The 16,595-nt window shown below is 53.0% G+C and overlaps 2 protein-coding genes across 2 annotated transcripts; one reads left to right on the forward strand and one right to left on the reverse strand.

The window, feature by feature from the left end:
• Positions 1-225: 225 nt before the first annotated feature.
• Positions 226-1,161, forward strand: LOC147412399 (olfactory receptor 14A16-like). The gene has a single exon (XM_086481390.1). The coding sequence runs from the start codon at positions 226-228 to the stop codon at positions 1,159-1,161; it is 936 nt and encodes a 311-aa protein (XP_086337516.1).
• Positions 1,162-6,222: 5,061 nt separating this feature from the next.
• Positions 6,223-7,158, reverse strand: LOC147412400 (olfactory receptor 14J1-like). The gene has a single exon (XM_086481421.1). It carries the CDS (start codon positions 7,156-7,158, stop codon positions 6,223-6,225), a length of 936 nt encoding a protein of 311 aa, XP_086337547.1.
• Between the last annotated feature and the right edge of the window lie 9,437 nt (positions 7,159-16,595).

The following is a 16,595-nucleotide window of genomic DNA, read 5'->3' on the forward strand; positions in this document are numbered from 1 at the left end:
ACTGGTGGTAAGACTCTGACTCCAGCAGAGCTCACAGCAGAATCTCCTGCTCTCTGGGACACCCTCAGCAAGCACCAACCAGAGCCCATAAAGTTCTTCCTGAAGAGGGAAGGGCAGTTTGGGGGATGTTCTATGAGAAATTGAATAGATCACACCCAGAGACGTCTGCCCGAACTTCTCACTGTCTTTACTTTTTGAACAGGTTCCTGTGCACAGAGGGACAAAATGTCCAATGCCAGCTCCATCAACCTCTTCCTCCTCATGGCGTTCACAAAGACACGGGAGCTGCAGCTCTTGACCTTTGGGCTCTTCCTGGGCATCTACCTGGCTGCCCTCCTGGGCAACGGACTCATCATCACCACTGTAGCCTGTGACCACCACCTCCACACCCCCATGTACTTCTTCCTCCTCAACCTCTCCCTTCTTGACCTGGGCTCCCTCTCCACCACTCTCCCCAAAGCCATGGCCAATTCCCTCTGGAACACCAGGGCCATCTCCTACTCAGGATGTGTTGCCCAGGTCTTTCTCTTTGTCTTCTTCATTTCAGCAGAGTTTTATCTTCTCACTGTCATGGCCTACGACCGCTACGTTGCCATCTGCAAACCCCTGCACTACGGGACCCTCCTGGGCAGCAGAGCTTGTGTCCACATGGCAGCAGCTGCCTGGGGCAGTGGGTTTCTCAAGGCTGTGCTGCACACGGCCAGTACATTTTCACTGCCCCTCTGCCAAGGCAATTTTCTAAACCAATTCTTCTGTGAAATCCCCCAGATCCTCAAGCTCTCCTGCTCAGATGCCTACCTCAGGGAAGTTGATGTCATTGTTACAAGTGTTTTTTTGCTTTTTGTTTGTTTTGTGTTCATTGTGGTGTCCTACATGCACATCTTCAGGGCCGTGCTGAGGATCCCCTCGGAGCAGGGACGCCACAAAGCCTTTTCCACCTGCCTCCCTCACCTGGCCGTGGTTTCCCTGTTTCTCAGCACAATTTTTTTTGCCTACCTGAAGCCCCCCTCCACCTCTTCCCCATCTCTGGACCTGGTGATGGCAGTTCTGTACTCGGTGGTGCCTCCAGCAGTGAACCCCCTCATCTACAGCATGAGGAACCAGGAGCTCAAAGATGCCATCAGGAAACTGATCCAATGGCCCTTATTTCATCAACAATAATCTGCCTCCTTCTCTGCAGAGTGACCAGGGTTTAGCTCAGAGTTTGGGCCAGGCTCTGGAGTTTTTTTCCCTGGGAGAATCAGACTCCCAGGTAATTGCTTGGTTTCATGCCACTTCTCCCAAGGTGTCTGATCCTTGCTGAAGGCAAGACACTGTGTCACCTCTGACCCTTGTAATAACATCTCTGCAATAAAGGGGTATCTCCCCAGTTCAGTGCCTGAAGCCTGGGCTCTCCTTCTGCAGCTGCCACCAAGAACAATCCAAAGGAATGGGATGGTAAAACCATATTTTCTCCTTTTCTTCTCCCTGTGTTCAGGGGCAGAACCTCCCAGTAACACAGGGATCTTTTAAACACAATAACTTGACTGAAAAGATCTCTTCATGGAGTCCAGGAGCAGTGGAGATGGTAGATGAGCTCCTAGTCACCTTCTTGAGGGTACCACAGCTATGAAAGGGCCGATGGCAGGTGTCAGTCTCTCTGGAAAGGAATCCGGAGGGATCAGGGGAGAATGGGGGCTTGCCACATGCCCTCGGGGGAGCAGTGAGTGAAGACTCGGACAGTGAAACACCCTCTAAGTCCCACCAGAGTAAACCACTAAATGCAGGTATCCAGAAACAAGGACTCTGCAGTGTTGTGGAAGCCAGTGGAGATGCAGCAGGCTCAGGGACAGAAGACTGGAGAGATGCATGAGCTGCTGAGGAGCTCAGGGCTCAGGTTTTGGTGCTGCCCTCGGGAGCGGGGCTGGCAAGGAGGCAAAATGGGGCAAAGGCAGTCGGGGTGGGAGATCACCTGCAGGATGAGTGCAGGAGAGCCAGAGACCGGCGCCTGCTTCCTCATGCCAATGGCGCCATCTTCAGCCCTGGTGCTGCTGGGGTTCTTGAGTCCCTTCAGAGAGGCTGTGGCTGTGGGGCAAGTGCCCAAAACTCTGCAGCACCCTGTGGTGGGCACTGCTGTGGGGCCAATGCAATGGGAACAAAGCAGCCCCGTGCATCAGCCATTTCAATCTCTGGCCATAAAGGCAGCCCTGGGGAGGGACCTGTGCTGCACGGCCATCTCCTTCCTCCTGGTGGTCTCCGTGCCTGTATTAGGGCATGGCCAGCCCTGTGCAATATCTCTTCTGGCCCACACCTTCCAGACCCCACAGCACAGCTCTCTGCCAACACATACATGGGATACAACTGAGGTTGTGCAGGGCCAGGCCGTGATGGTAGGATGCCAAATGGAGGGGTGTGGTGGGTTGACCCTGGCCAAAATGCCAGGTGCCCACCAAAGCCACTCTATCACTCCCCCCTCCTTAATTGGACAGGGGAGAGGAGAGGAAAAAAAATAACAACAGGCTTGTGGGGTTGAGATAAGGACAGGGAGATCACTCAACATTTACCATCACGGGCAAAACAGACTCGACTAAAGGAAAAATGTAATTTATTATCAATTAACTCAGAGAGGAGTAATGAGAAACAAAACCAAATCTTAAAACACCTTCCCCCCACTGCTCCCTCTTTCCTGGGCTTAAATTTGATCCCGATTTTTCTCCCTTCATCCCCCCCAGCGGCACAAGGGGGGAAACAGGGAATGGGGGTTGGGGTCAGTTCATCACTTTTGTTGTTTTCTGCCGCTCCTTCCTCCTCAAGGGGAGGACTCCTCACACGTTTCCCCTGCTCCAATGTGGGGTGCCCCTCACAGGACAAAGTCCTCCATGACTTCTCCAATGTGAGTCTTTCACATGGGTTCAGTTCTTCATGAACTGCTCCAGCGTGTGTCTCCTTCATGGGGTGCAGAACTTCAGGAACCAACTGCTCCAGCGTGAGCCCCCCCCCTACAGGGTCACTAGCAGCAAACCTGCTCCAGCGTGGGCTTCTCTCTCTCCACGGGCCACAGGTCCTGCCAGGAGCCTGCTCCGGTGCAGGCTTCCCACGGATTCACAGCTTCCTTCAGGCATCCACCTACTCCGGCTTGGGGGCCCTCCCCGGGGTGTAGGCAGTCATCTGCTCCACCACCCACGGGCTGCAGGGGGACAGCCTGCCTCACCGTGGTCTTCACCACAGGCAGCAGGGGAATCGCTGCTCTGGCACCTGCAGCATCTCCTCCCCCTCCTTCTGCACTGACCTGGGTGCCTGCAGGATGTTTCTCTCCCATATTCTCACTCCTCTCACTCGCTGCAATTCCTGCTCCGCAACAACTATTTCACTCTCTTAAATGAGTTATCACAGAGGTGAAAAACGCTGTTGCTGATGGGCTCGGCCTTGGCCAGCGGCGGGTCCGTCTTAAAGCCAGGTGGCATTGGCTATATCTGACATAGGGAAACTTCTAACAACTTCATACAGAAGCCACCCCTGTAACCCCCCCCGCTACCAAAACCTTGCCATGCAGAACTGTTACATCCAGCTGCAGAAGGGAAGGCCTTGGGAACCTCATAGTGACCTGCCAGTCCCTGTGGGGAGAGTTTCAGGAAGATGCAGCCACACTTGTAAATTTGGTGCTGTGCAGGAGAGTAATAGGCTAAGGTCAGAGGTTGAAAAATTGACATTCTTGGCCAGAGATAAGGAAATAAGGTATCTCCAGAGCATGGGGTGCTTGAGGCTGTAAACAGAACATAAAGGTCCATGGCCATGCAAGGCTGTGTCTATGGCTGTGTCTGGAGAGCACGACACCTACAGCAGAGATGAAGCTGGGGCTGAAACTCAGGCCTGGCTTCAATGGCCTCCTGGGCTGATGGAGAGAGGTGTGGGTTGGAGGCCCCAGGGGAGGCTGGTCAGGGACAGGAAGGGCTGTGGATGCTCTCAGGGCTGTGCCCCTGCCCCATGGGATCCTACCTGCCAGTGCCCTCAACAGCCCAGGTTCTCATTCCCTGATACACAGGGACTATGCTCTGCTCCTCTCCTTCCCCACATCCCTCCAGATCTGAGAGAACACCATTTCCAGTCACTCCAAACAAGGCTGGCACTGGTCTTCCCATCCGTGACCAGCTCTTCCTCTTTTGGGAGTAGCAGGTCCAGGCCAGCATCAGACTGGGTGGCCCATCTGGCATCAAGAACTTCTCCACAAGCCCCCTGAGTCTTTGTGCCTTTGAGAACTGGTCCCGTGAATACCAAGGAGGTTGAGTCCCCCAGTAAGTCACGTTCTGCGATCCACAGACTTCCTCAGGTCATTTGTATGAGCCTTTCTCCATTCCTTACCCTGACGCCATGACCTCTAACTCTGTCCTGGGTCTGTCTGGGATGGAGTTAATTTTCTTCACAGTCACACTTATGGTGCTGTGCTATGGCTCTGTTAATGACACAGCGCTGACAACACACCAGTGTTCTGGTTACTGCTGAGCAGTCCCAGCAGAGCATTAAGCTTTCTTGTTCTCACCCTCTTCCCCCACAGTAAGTGGGCTCGGGTAGGCAAAAAGCTGGGACAGCTGACCCAAAATGACCAGAAGGATATTGCATACCATAGGACGTCATGCTCACCAATCAATCTCAGGGAAAGGGGGATGAAAAGAGGACATTTGTGGTCCTGGTGTTTGTCTCCCCATGGCACTAATACCTGTGATGAAGCCCCTGCTTTCCTGGAAATGGTTAAACTGCTGCTTGCCCATGGGAAGTAGGGAATGAATTCTTCATCTTGCTTTGCTTGCACACACAGATTTTGCTTCACCTCTTAAGCTGTCTTTGTCTTCACCCAAGAGTTTTACTGATTTGTCACTTCTGATTCTCCCCCATCCTGCTGGGGGTGTAAGGAGGGAGTGAGCAATTGATTCTGGGTGTTTAGCTGAGCATGAGCCAGCAGTGCACTTTGATGGCAAAGGCCAACAGTGTCCAGAGGCAGGGCAGAGATTAGGCCCCTCTCTTCTGCACCATTGGTGTCTGCTTCCTTCAGCACAATGCCTGGCTCTGCCCTGGGAGCACCCTTTGGCTGCCCCCACCCTGTCCACACACCACTTAGCTCTACTTGCATTTTCCTCTCCTGGGCTCTTTCCAGCCCACCTCAGCCCCTCCTCACCTCTCCCCACCTGCCCTCACCTTTTCCCTGCCCTGTCCAGCACAGCAGCCCAGTCTGGACTGGCCCCATAAAATTGTCCACCACAGGGTGCTGCAGAGCTCTGGGCACTCCCCTCCACAGCCCCAGCCCCACTGACGGGGACAGGAACTCTTTGGGGACAGACAGGGTGGTTCAGGATTCCCTTCAGCTCCAGGGCTCAGGTGAGACATGAGGAGATGGAGGCCATCATCCCCCTTTGTCTGCTGCTCTTGTCTCCAACAGATCCTTATAGCCCACTGACAGCAGCCCCAGTGGGCCAGCCCTTCTCCTCAGCACAAGACTCCGAGCCCGGCGGCTCCCCAGACTGCTCCTGCAGCCCCAGTGACAGAGCAGCCTGCCCCAACCTGCTGAGTGGAGAAATCAGTCTCTTTTCAACATTTATTGCCCTCATAATTACAGAATTCCTCCTTTTCTCTTGTCCAGGGTTGTCCCTGCCCTCAGAGAGCCTTTCCACAGAGAAGTGTGTCCCTGCTGGCCTGGATGGCTGATCCTGCGCCCTCCACATGCTCCCCACATGGCCTCAATTTGTGGTGCTGCTCTGCAGGGTGAGGGGTTTCAGGGGTCCGAAAGCCATGGGAAGACAGTCCCAGGTCAATCCCTGTCAATCATGGACAATCTCCAGGGTCACTGGGCACCCACAGGTCAAGTTTCAGCACCGGCACTTTCCTAACACATCACCCCGTACACTCCTCCCCTGAGCCCATGAAGAACCCAAGCACAGCAGCGCAGCCTCATGGTGGGTATTTCTTCAGCCTGTTCCTAATTGCAGCTTTGGAAGAAGACCTCCAACCTCTCGACATGAGCACTGAGGAAATGCCCTTTTATTACAGAGATACAGCACAGCAGACCAGCTCTACCGTTGTGCCAATCACAGGTCCAAAGGCCTCTGGGTCAGACAGGCTGGGTTCCTGCTTTTGGAGAAGTGGAGTGGCTTCAGACGTTCCTGAGCAAAGAGAGTTCTCCTGGGTGAAATGCCCAAAGCACAGGAGGTTGCTGAGATAAAGGGAAATCACTTGTGAAGAGCCATGGGCAGCTCACTGCTGCTGACAGACAAGAGATTGAAAATGTTTCCTCAGGGCACCCTTGAGCTCCTGGTTCCTCATGCTGTAGATGAGGGGGTTGACTGCTGGAGGCACCACTGAGTACAGAAATGACACCACAATATCCAGGGATGGGGAGGAGATGGAGGGGGGCTTTAGGTAGGCAAACATGGCGGTGCTGACAAGCAGGGAGACCACGGCCAGGTGAGGGAGGCAGGTGGAAAAGGCTTTGTGGCGTCCCTGCTCCGAGGGGATCCTCAGCACGGCCCTGAAGATCTGCACGTAGGACAGCACAATGAACACAAAACACCCAAAGGCTAAACAGACACTAACCACAAGAAGTCCATCTTCACTCTTGTAGCAGTGTGAGCAGGAGAGCTTGAGGATCTGTGGAACTTCACAGAAGAACTGGTTAAGGGCATTGCCCTGGCAGAGGGGCAGTGAAAATGTACTGGCCGTGTGCAGCAGAGCAGTGAGAAACCCAGTGCCCCAGGCAGCTGCTGCCATGTGGACACAAGCTCTGCTGCCCAGGAGGGTCCCGTAGTGCAGGGGTTTGCAGATGGCAACGTAGCGGTCATAGGCCATGACTGTGAGAAGATAAAGCTCTGTTGAAATGAGAAAGAGAAATAGAAAGACTTGGGCAACGCATCCCGAGTAGGAGATGGCCCTGGTGTTCCAGAGGGAATGGGCCATGGCTTTGGGGAGAGTGGTGGAGAGGGAGCCCAGGTCAAGGAGGGAGAGGTTGAGGAGGAAGAAGTACATGGGGGTGTGGAGGTGGTGGTCACAAACTACAGTGGTGATGATGAGTCCGTTGCCCAGGAGGGCAGCCAGGTAGATGCCCAGGAAGAGCCCAAAGGTCAAGAGCTGCAGCTTCCGCGTGTCTGCAAATGCCATGAGGAGGAAGTGGGTGATGGAGCTGCTGTTGGACATTATTTCACTGCAGGAATGAGAGACTGTTGAAAGAGGAGAAGACATTGACAAGTGATGACAGATTTTTCTGAGCCAGTCTCATGACATTTCTCACTGATACCCGCCACAATGACTTCTATTACTTTTGGGGGAACTTCTTTCATTTCCTTTTTGTGAGGTCAGGATTGATGAGCAGAGGCTCTGCTCATGGGCTCCAGACAAGTCAGACCTGTGCTATTGCAGTGGTGACAAACAGCCCGTGCATTCGGTAGGTGTTCCTGGCAATGGGTGCCTTCAGTCCAGTGAGAGGTATTTGTCTCAGTGACCATGTGACAATTGTCCCTATTTATTCCGGTGCGATGGAGTCAGCACCCAGACCAGCTGTGTCTGAGAGGGAAGAGCCCAGGGAGGGACCCAGCCCTTCCAACTCTGCTCTCCTGAACGACAAATCTGGGTCGGAATCACTCACGGCAGACACAGAACCTTTCTGACAGCCATTTTCCATCTCCAGGCTCTCTCCAGACATGCTAACAGCAGCATGCCTGTGGGGGAGAATGGGGCTGTCACCTCCTCCCATCCTCCCCTGCTAAAGTGCCTCCAGCACGGGGGAAGGGGATTTCAAGCTCCTCACCCTAGGGAGATGCTCAGTTGCTTGAAAGACAGTGCCCAGCATCTCCTGAAGGGAGACTCAACCTGTTTCCAAGTCTCACACTGCATTGCCCAGAGGCCCCCAGGAACAGTGTCTCAAATGAATCTGAGATACTTCAACAATCGCCCCAAACCCCGGGGCTTTGAAAAGCAAGAAAAAGAACAGCTGGAATAGGAGAAAAAAATGCAGAGCAGTACCCTGGTCATTCTGCAAATAATGAACAGGAGAGGAAGACAGCTGGCACTCGGGAAAGCCTTCTCCTTACACAGTAAAGCACAGCACCTCCATGTTGGTGACACCTCAGGCCGGTTGCTCTCAGTCCCTTTTCTCAGCTGAAGGAAAAGATTTATGTGTCAGGAGAGACACACCTTTGCTGGCGTTCTGTCCTTCCACCCAGAGCTTCTCCCCACATCTCCACGAGGAGTTCCTGAAGCAGGATGAGTTCTGACTCTGGCTGATGACAGAGTTCCTGCCCCTGGTCAGAGCCCCCCTGGGTGAAGAGGCACTGCTTGGAAGGACAGCCCTGGGCAACCTATACTGCACAACACATTCACACCCTCAAGCCATCCCCACCGGGTTTCACACCCCACAGCCATCCCCACCAGAAGGCAGCCGTCATGCCCTGTCCCTCTCACACTGCACTAGGCAAGCCCTGCTCTGCAGCCCATCTTCCTCTTCTACATCACAGACAGATCCCAGAGGTTGGACACATTCAGCAGATCCTGCAAGGAGCCACCACCACATCGCCCTGCACCCAGAGACTTACTGTGTCAGAGGCTGGGAAGAGTTCTCCTCCAGTGAGCTCTCAGCCATCCTCCCACTTTCTCCTGCCTTTTACCTCCCTCTGCCCCGCTCCTTTCTCCTTGGTGCCCACAGGCAGCCCCCTCAGCCCTGCTGCGCTTTGCAGAGCAGCTGCTGCTGGGCAGAGCTGTCTCCCTGCAGCTCTGCCTGCTTGCTAGGAGCTCTCTCTGTCCCAGGAGCCCAGCCCAGATCAGCAGCACAGCAACAGCACAAGAACTTTTTAATGATATCTCTGGCTATTTTGGTGCCGAGGCTGTGAAACTCAGACACTGAGGGGAAGCTGAGGAAACCTCTGGAGGAGTCCAAGTCAGATGCAAACTCCAAAGTTTCTTGGAGCACTAATGGGTTCCACTGAGGGACATTACTGACAAAGCCTCCCTGGGGGCTGTTAAAGGAGAAACCTGGATTCAGTGAGGACAGGTAGGCAAAGGCAAGGTGAAGGTGGCTCTGATGCTGAGTAACCCTTGGTGTGCTTCATCAAGCCAAAAGAATGCTCTGACTCCCCAGCCCCTGCAAGGCAGACCCTGTCCCTCACCCATTCCTCAGGGTTCTTCCTGGGGCAGGGTGATGTGGGGATGTGCAGTGCCAAGGGCAGGGCCAAGGTCCTCTGCTTCTGGGTTTGTCCTGGGTGGGCTGAGGAGGCACTGAGGTGCTGGTGCCATAAGGTGAAGGGGTCTTCTGGTAGGCCTTGGGGGCTGAGACAACAGCCCTAGCCAAGGGGAGAAAGACCTCAGCTCTCTTGGGGGCTTTTTATTTTGCCAGAGCCCTTGAGCGTCTCCACCACAGGATGTCCTACAGTGTCCCACACCTGCGCTTGCCATTGCACCGTGCAGATCAGACTGTCCCCAGGAGATGCCTGAGCAACACCTGAGGGACATGTTCTCCCTTCCCAGAGTCTGGAAGTCACGACCTATAGCCTTCATGGAACACCCCCAGGTTTCCTCAGCATCAGAGCCACCTTTCCCTTGCCTTTGCCTGCCTGGGACGAAGGGAGCTCCTGGCAAGAGGGCAATGCTGCCAAGAGCTCTGCAGTGTCCCTCTCCTCCCAGAATCACAGAACCAAGGAGGCTGGAAGGCAGTCAGCTGACACATTTTCTGGGCTTCCCCTTCATGCTTGGTTTTAGTCAAGACCTCCTTTCTCACCCATGCCAGCCTCCTGCCATCTTTATGAGATTTCCAGCATATCAAGGTGGACTATTCTGTATTGTGAAGAGGAGATCCTTGAGCATCAAACAGCTCTCTGCTCCCGTCTTTTCTGCAGGGCTGTAGCCCATGGGTTCTTCTAAGAGGGTCTCTCAGCAGGCGAAAGTCTGATATTTTGTAGCCCTGCTCTTTGCCTTCTTCCCCGTTCTCTGGATTGTCCATTCTACCTTCTCACCCTGGATTTTTCCATTCCTCACCAGTTTTTCCTTGTTTGTAAATGTTTTGGATTAACCCCAGCAAGGAATTAGGCACCACCCTGCAGCTTGCACACCTCCCTCCTCCAACCTCAGTGGGACAAGGGAAGAGGAAAAAAGAGTAAATGCAAGAATACTTGGGGGATAAGATGGTCATATGAGTTCATTGGCCTGATTTTTTTTCCCCTACCCCTTGAACCCTCACCCCTCTATTTACTGCAGGGGCACAATCAGAAACAGAGAAGGCCTTGACGCTGTGTAAACTCTAGTTGTTCAGAAACAGCTAGAACATTCGTGTTCTCAGCATTGTTTTGGTCACAAATGTGAAACACAGCACCATGGGAGTATTCCTGAAGAGAATTAAGTGCAGCCGAGTGAGACTCAATCCACTCTCCTCGCGTTATTCCATACTGTTTCTGTGACAGTCCGGTCCTACACTATCCAAAAGACCCTCATATACAACCATCCCCCTCCAATCATGCTGTGTACAGACAGCTGTCATTGCTTTAACCATGGGCCACCTGTCACAAATGTTTATGAACTTGTCCGTAAAGTGCCCGCTCCTTTGACGTCATCCATGACTTGGGTTCCATTTGGTATGGTGGATACTCAGGACAAGAAAGGTTTATTTTGTGGAGTTACTGGTCATGACAACGAGCTCAGGTTGGGTCAGGGTAACTGGCTGGAGGACTGAGCACAGAGTGGTGGTGAATGGAGTTCAATCCAGATGGTGACTGGTCACAAGCAGTGTCCCCCAGGGCTCAGTATTGGGGCTGGTCTTGTTTAACATCTTTGATGGTCATCTGGATGAGGGGATTGAGTGCTCCCTCAGTGAGTTTGGAGGTGGCACTATATTGGGTGGGAGTGTTGATCTGCTCAAAGGTAGAGAGGTTCTGCAGAGGGATCTGGACAGGCTGGATCAATGGGATGAGGCGAATGTTATGAGGATCAACAAGGCCAAGTGCCCGAGTCCTGCACCTGGGTCACAACAACCCCACACAGCGCTACAGGCTGGGGATGAGTGGCTGGAAAGCTGCCCGGCAGAAAAGGCCCTGGGGGTGCTGGTCGACAGGCAGCTGAACATGAGGCAACAGTGTGCCCAGGTGGCCAAGAAGGCCAACAGCATCCTGGCCTGTATCAGCAATGGTGTGGCCAGCAGGCGTAGGGAGATCATGGCGCCCCTGTGCTCTGCACTGGTGAGGCCACACCTCAAATCCTGTGTGCAGTTTTGGGCCCCTCACTGCAAGAAAGACGTTTTGGTGCTGGAGCGTGTCCAGAGAAGGGCAACAAATCTGGTGAAGGGTCTGGAGAACAGGTCTTGTTAGGAGCGGCTGAGGGAACTGGGGTTGTTTAGTCTGGAGAAGAGGAGGCTGAGGGGAGACCTTATTGCTCTCTACAACTACCTGAGAGGAGGTTGTAGTGAGGTGGGGGTCAGTCTCTTCTCCCATGTAAGAAGTGATAGGTCAGGGGGAAATGGCCTCAAATTGCACAAGGGCAGGTTTAGATTGGATATGAAGAAATATTTCTTTACTGAAAAAGTGGTCAAACAATGGAACAGGCTGCCCAGGGTAGTGGCGGAGTCACCATCCCTGGAGGTGTTCAAAAAACATGATTCTATGATTCCATGATTGTTGCATCTGTCCAGATATTTGCAACGCTCATTTAGGTGACATCTGCTGCAGTACTTGCTAAAATAGACAACTAAAATATGCTGTTGATATTAAACTGGGAGGAGGGGCTGACACGCCAGAAGGCTGTGCTGCCATTCAGCGAGACCTGGACGGACTGGAGTGGTGGACAGAGTGGAATCTCATGAGGTTCAACAAGGGCAAGTGTAGGAACCCGCACCTGGGGAAGAATAACCCCCTGCACCAGTACAGGCTGGGGGGCAACCTGCTGGAGAGCAGCTCTGCTGAGAAGGACCTGGGAGCTGTGGTGGACAGCGAGTTAACCATGAGCCAGCCATGTGCCCTTGTAGCCAAGAAGGCCAGTGGTATCCTGGGGTGCGTGAAGAAGCGTGTGGCTATCAGGTGGATGGAGGTTCTCCTCCCCCTCTGCTCTGCCCCGGTGAGGCCAAATATAAAGTACTATGTTCAGTTCTGGGATCCCCAGGTCAAGAGGGACAGGGAACTGCTGGTGAGACTCCAGTAGAGGGCTACAAAGATGATGAGGGGACTGGAGCATCTCTCTTTTGAGGAAAGGGATAGGACCCTGGGTCTGTTTAGCCTAGAAAAGGGAAGACTGAGAGGGGACCTTATCAACACTTATAAGTATCTAAAGGGTGACTGTCAGGAGGATGAGGCCAGGCTGTTTTTACTGGTGCCCAACAATAGGACAAGAGGCAATGGGCACAAACTGTAGCACATAAAGATCTGCCTCAACATGTGGAAAAACTTGCTTATATTGAGGGTTAGAGAGCACTGGAACAGACTGCCCAGAAACATTGTGGAGTCTCCTTCTCTGGATATATTCAAAACACACCTGGACACCAACGAGTGTAACCTGCTCTAGGTGAACCTGCTTTAGCAGGGGGGTCGGACTAGATGATCTCCAGAGGGCCCTTCCAACCCCCACCCTTCTGTGATTCTGTGATTCTGTGACCTTGAGGAGAGGAGCCCGGGCATGATGAGGGATGCTGCATTAGCCAGTGGCACATGCTGACCTTGAATAAGGCCTGCTGCACACAGGGCTGTATTAGGGGGAGCGTGGCCACCCAGACAGGAGTTATCATGGCCCTTGACTGAGCACTGGTGTGGCCACATCTGGACTAGTGTGTCTGCAAGTGGAGCGCTCTGTTCTGAAGGAATGGGATAGAACGGGAGAGGCTCCAGATGGGATCTGCCAGGATGGGGTTTGGGGCCTGTGTGGAAGGCTGAGGGGCATGGCGTTCTTTGGGCTGATGAAGTGCAAGCCTAGGGCTCTATAATAACTGCTTGAAGGGTGGTTCCAGTGATGATGGAGCTTTTCTTGGTAGTGGGAAGAGAAGAAAACCTCCACAAAGTGTCGCCTGGAAGATTAAGACTATATATGAGGAACAACAAATCTCCCTCAAAGGGTAGCCTTTTGGTGCAAGGGGTCCCCAGAGGGAGTATGGATCAGCCCATGGCTTTGTGTTTCAAGGAACAGAGAGTGAGGGAGGAGAGACATCAGTAAAGGTCTAGAAATGCTGAGGGCAGAGCTGTGTGGGAAAGCAAGATGGGTGTGTGCAGCCGGCAAGGGAAGAGGGGCAGGCGTGGCAGAGTGCAGGACAGCCTGCAGCAGAGATGGCCGAGGGCTCTGGCAAGGCTCAAAGGCCCAACAGGAGCAAGGCCTTGGGCCCCTTGGCTATGGCAGTGGCCTCTGCCACCAAGGCCTCCCAGGCAGAACTTTCCGTTTCTCCTTGCCCGTTGCTTGGGGAAGGCGGGAGGGCTTGTCCAGTTTCCCTGCCTTTGGCACTGCTCCCCCTCACACCCCACTGCCCCCGGGAAGAGCCCTGAGCCCCCCGCGAGGGGCAGGATCTGCCTGCCCAGGGCCTGAGGGTCAGGCTTTGGACTTTCTTCTGGGTGAAGCAAAGCCAGGGTTTTCTCAGCACTCCAGCCCCCTGCACAGGGCCTTTGCCTGCCTGCAAGCACAGCCTCCAGTTCTCTGCTCTAAGGAGTCCCTGGGGAGGCTGTGTCAGCAGTGGCCCTCAGTGGGGCCAGTCAGTCCTTCAAGGGACTTTGGGGTTTGCTTCTGACTTTGACGACTTGAGCAGTTTGCTCAGTTTCCTCTCAGTAGCTGAGATTCCTTTACTTAAGGCCAAATACCCTATGGAGCTCATTAAAAGACAGAAAGCTCTAAGGAGCTATTTCTCTTACTTTCATTTTCTTCAAGTCTTTGAGATTTCTACAGCTAATTGTAGTTCTTTCAGAATGTAGTTACAGAGGAAAATTGAATAGTGCACCTTATTGAAATTAATTTAAAAGTGTATTTTTAATCAATTGTCAGTTTAGAGAAGACGTGATAGTAGGATTCTGTAATTGATATAGATGCAGAATGTCTCCTCAGCAGGTCTGGACAGCTAGGAACAGCAGTCCCTTGAGGTCTGACACTGTACGGACAGCTTTGCTGCTCACCTCCTCTACCTCCTCATTGCTGTGTTTGTTCAATGGGGATTTACATCCTCTCTTACCTCAGACTTCTCCACTCAAGTCTGCAGACAAATGTCACATCTCCATTGCACCGTCTCCCCCCTGCTTTCCTTAGAGAACTGCCTGCACACAGGCACAGAAGGACTTCTCCCATGTGCCAACAAAGAAAAGGAAAGCAGGACCAAGTCTCATCAACAATAAAACACACTCCTCAACCGTGTGCTAAGTACAAGGTGTCTCTAATGAGGTGCCTTTGACAAGGGATAATCCTATAAGAAATGTGTTAGATCGATAGAAAGGTAGGTATAAACATAATGAAAGAGTTGGCGAGAGAAAAGTAGACTACTGAAATGCTTTTAGTCCCTGAAGCTCAAAGCAGCTTCATAGGTGAGATATGTCTGAATGAACAAGCAGTAAAGGAAGGAGAAAGCTGGAGAATAATTGAAAAGGCATTTTCCTGGGCAGTTGTCATCCGAAAAGGTGACTTTAGAAATGGTCATATTATCAGGACAGGTGAAAATACAAGAAAAGGCAGAGAAATCAAATACAGCGTGTGACAGGCAGAGTAGTGGTAATGCAGTTCCAGGGGAAGATCAGCATTGCTTTGGCAAAGACCCAGCTGGCCCCTGGCCTCACGCCTCCTCACCCACCATGGCCAGCACCAGCACCAGCACAAGCCAGCTGCCTGCTCCTGCTGGGACTGACACAAAGCCTCCAGTGACATCCCCAGCAGCGGCACAAGCCTGCTGCACACTCCTGCCCTAGCAGCTCCTGAGCCATCAGGGACAGCAGGAGGAGCTGCACAAGGCAGGGGCTGCTCTTCACCTGTCCCCTGTGCAGCCACCTATGACGCCACCCAGCACGACCCATTTAGCTTAGTATCCCGTTTTAATGTGAAGCAAGAACAGCGTGGGTAGCACTGACCCAAATGTTCTGAATTTTCCTTCCACAAAGAAACCTCAGAGCACTCCAGAGAGTCTGGCGGCTCTAAGCGACCCATGCAGTACTTTAGCCCTCCGGCAGCCTGTTCTGGGCAATAAAAGCCTTCATGTCTGAGCTGTGAGTGTAGTTCACTCACACGCACCTCACTCAAAAAACCAGAGGTGAGGAATGCTCCACTTGCACTTTTGACACTGACACTTCCTTACGGAGCCGGTTACCACGTCTGCCCCAGCCAACCGCAGCTTCTTCCGAGCAGTCATGGGGATGAGTTTTCCCCCAGAGAAGTTCTTCAGGCAGCTCAAGGGATGTTTTACTTCATTGCTGGGCGTCACATGTCAGTGATTCACTCCAAAGGTTACGAGCTGACCCCTGTTACACGCCCCACAAACGCAGACACTCCACAAGAAGCGGACACCTGACTAGGATGAAAGATTCCACAGTGAGGAATGATTAAGGCCCTGCCTGGAACCTCCTCTATTACTCCTGAATTTGACACCTTCTGGATGGAAGAACTAAGGCTAAAAATGTGCTCTACTGCCCATCGGAAGACTCACGGAGTTTCAATGTAATAAAAAGCATTACAAAAGAAAGCTGACAAATCCTTCATGCAATTGGAATTTGAGAAGTAAGCTTGCACTGAACAAGGCAGAGCTTTCGTACATGTTTTCTGATTCCTAAGGTCCATTTCTTCCCAACAAACGTATGAAGAAACTGTAAACAGTTTGCCACCTAATTTTAATAGAATCATTACAGCAGTATTAAAAAAAAAACCAACCCACAACCATAAAAACCCTCACACTCAAGGATTTCAGGAAATAGATATTGTCAGCAATAAATCCATTCCTTTAAACAGGAAGGCAGATACAGAAAATGACACTCTGCTGCCACAGAAAATGACATGACATTTTCTCAAGATGAAACTCAAACATATTAAACATCAGTCGCTGAGATCAGCTGCTTGGGGACGGGCCCAGACAGCAGCAGATCTCGGTGTTCAGGAGCTTTCCAGAGGTTTTCCTGCTGTAGGGAAACACGAGGGGAGCGATGAGACCCGCCCAGAGCCAGCAGCTCTTGCGGGGAGAGGCGGAGGGGCCGTCGGCATGGCCAGAGCAACGGCTGTCCCCGGCTGTCACTGCCTGCCCACAACAGGAGCCTGTGGGGAGCAAAGGAGCGGAGCGAGCAGCTCCCGCGGCATTGTGCGGGGAGGGCGCTGAAGCTCCGCCAGTTGGAGAGGCCGAGGGCGCTCATCCTCCCTGACCCTCGAGGCAGAAGGGTGGGCACTCGTGGCAGAGCCAAGGCTGCAGCTCTGGCTGGACACTCTGCACCACCGGCCCCGGCGGTGACCAGTGCCTCCAGCCAGACGGAGCTGCTGAAGGGAGAGGCTGCGGTTCAGCCCTCAGCCTGGGGGAAGGGCCTTGACCTTCCTCCTGGGGAAGGGGTGGGGAACAAACGCAGCTGCAAAAGCTGTGCTCAGGTGGAGGACCTCCTGCGGCAGGTGGCTGAGCTGCAGGAGATGGTCACAAGGCTGCGGAGCACCAGGGAGGCAAACAAGGAGAGAGC

The sequence above is a fragment of the Leptosomus discolor genome, unplaced genomic scaffold (assembly GCF_034619465.1).
Source record: "Leptosomus discolor isolate bLepDis1 unplaced genomic scaffold, bLepDis1.hap2 HAP2_SCAFFOLD_41, whole genome shotgun sequence".
Lineage (NCBI taxonomy): Eukaryota > Metazoa > Chordata > Aves > Leptosomiformes > Leptosomidae > Leptosomus > Leptosomus discolor.

Bases quoted from the DNA above. Each gene is read 5' to 3' on its own strand.
- LOC147412399 (XM_086481390.1), top strand. From the start codon at position 226: ATGTCCAATGCCAGCTCCATCAACCTCTTCCTCCTCATGGCGTTCACA.
- LOC147412400 (XM_086481421.1), bottom strand. From the start codon at position 7,158: ATGTCCAACAGCAGCTCCATCACCCACTTCCTCCTCATGGCATTTGCA.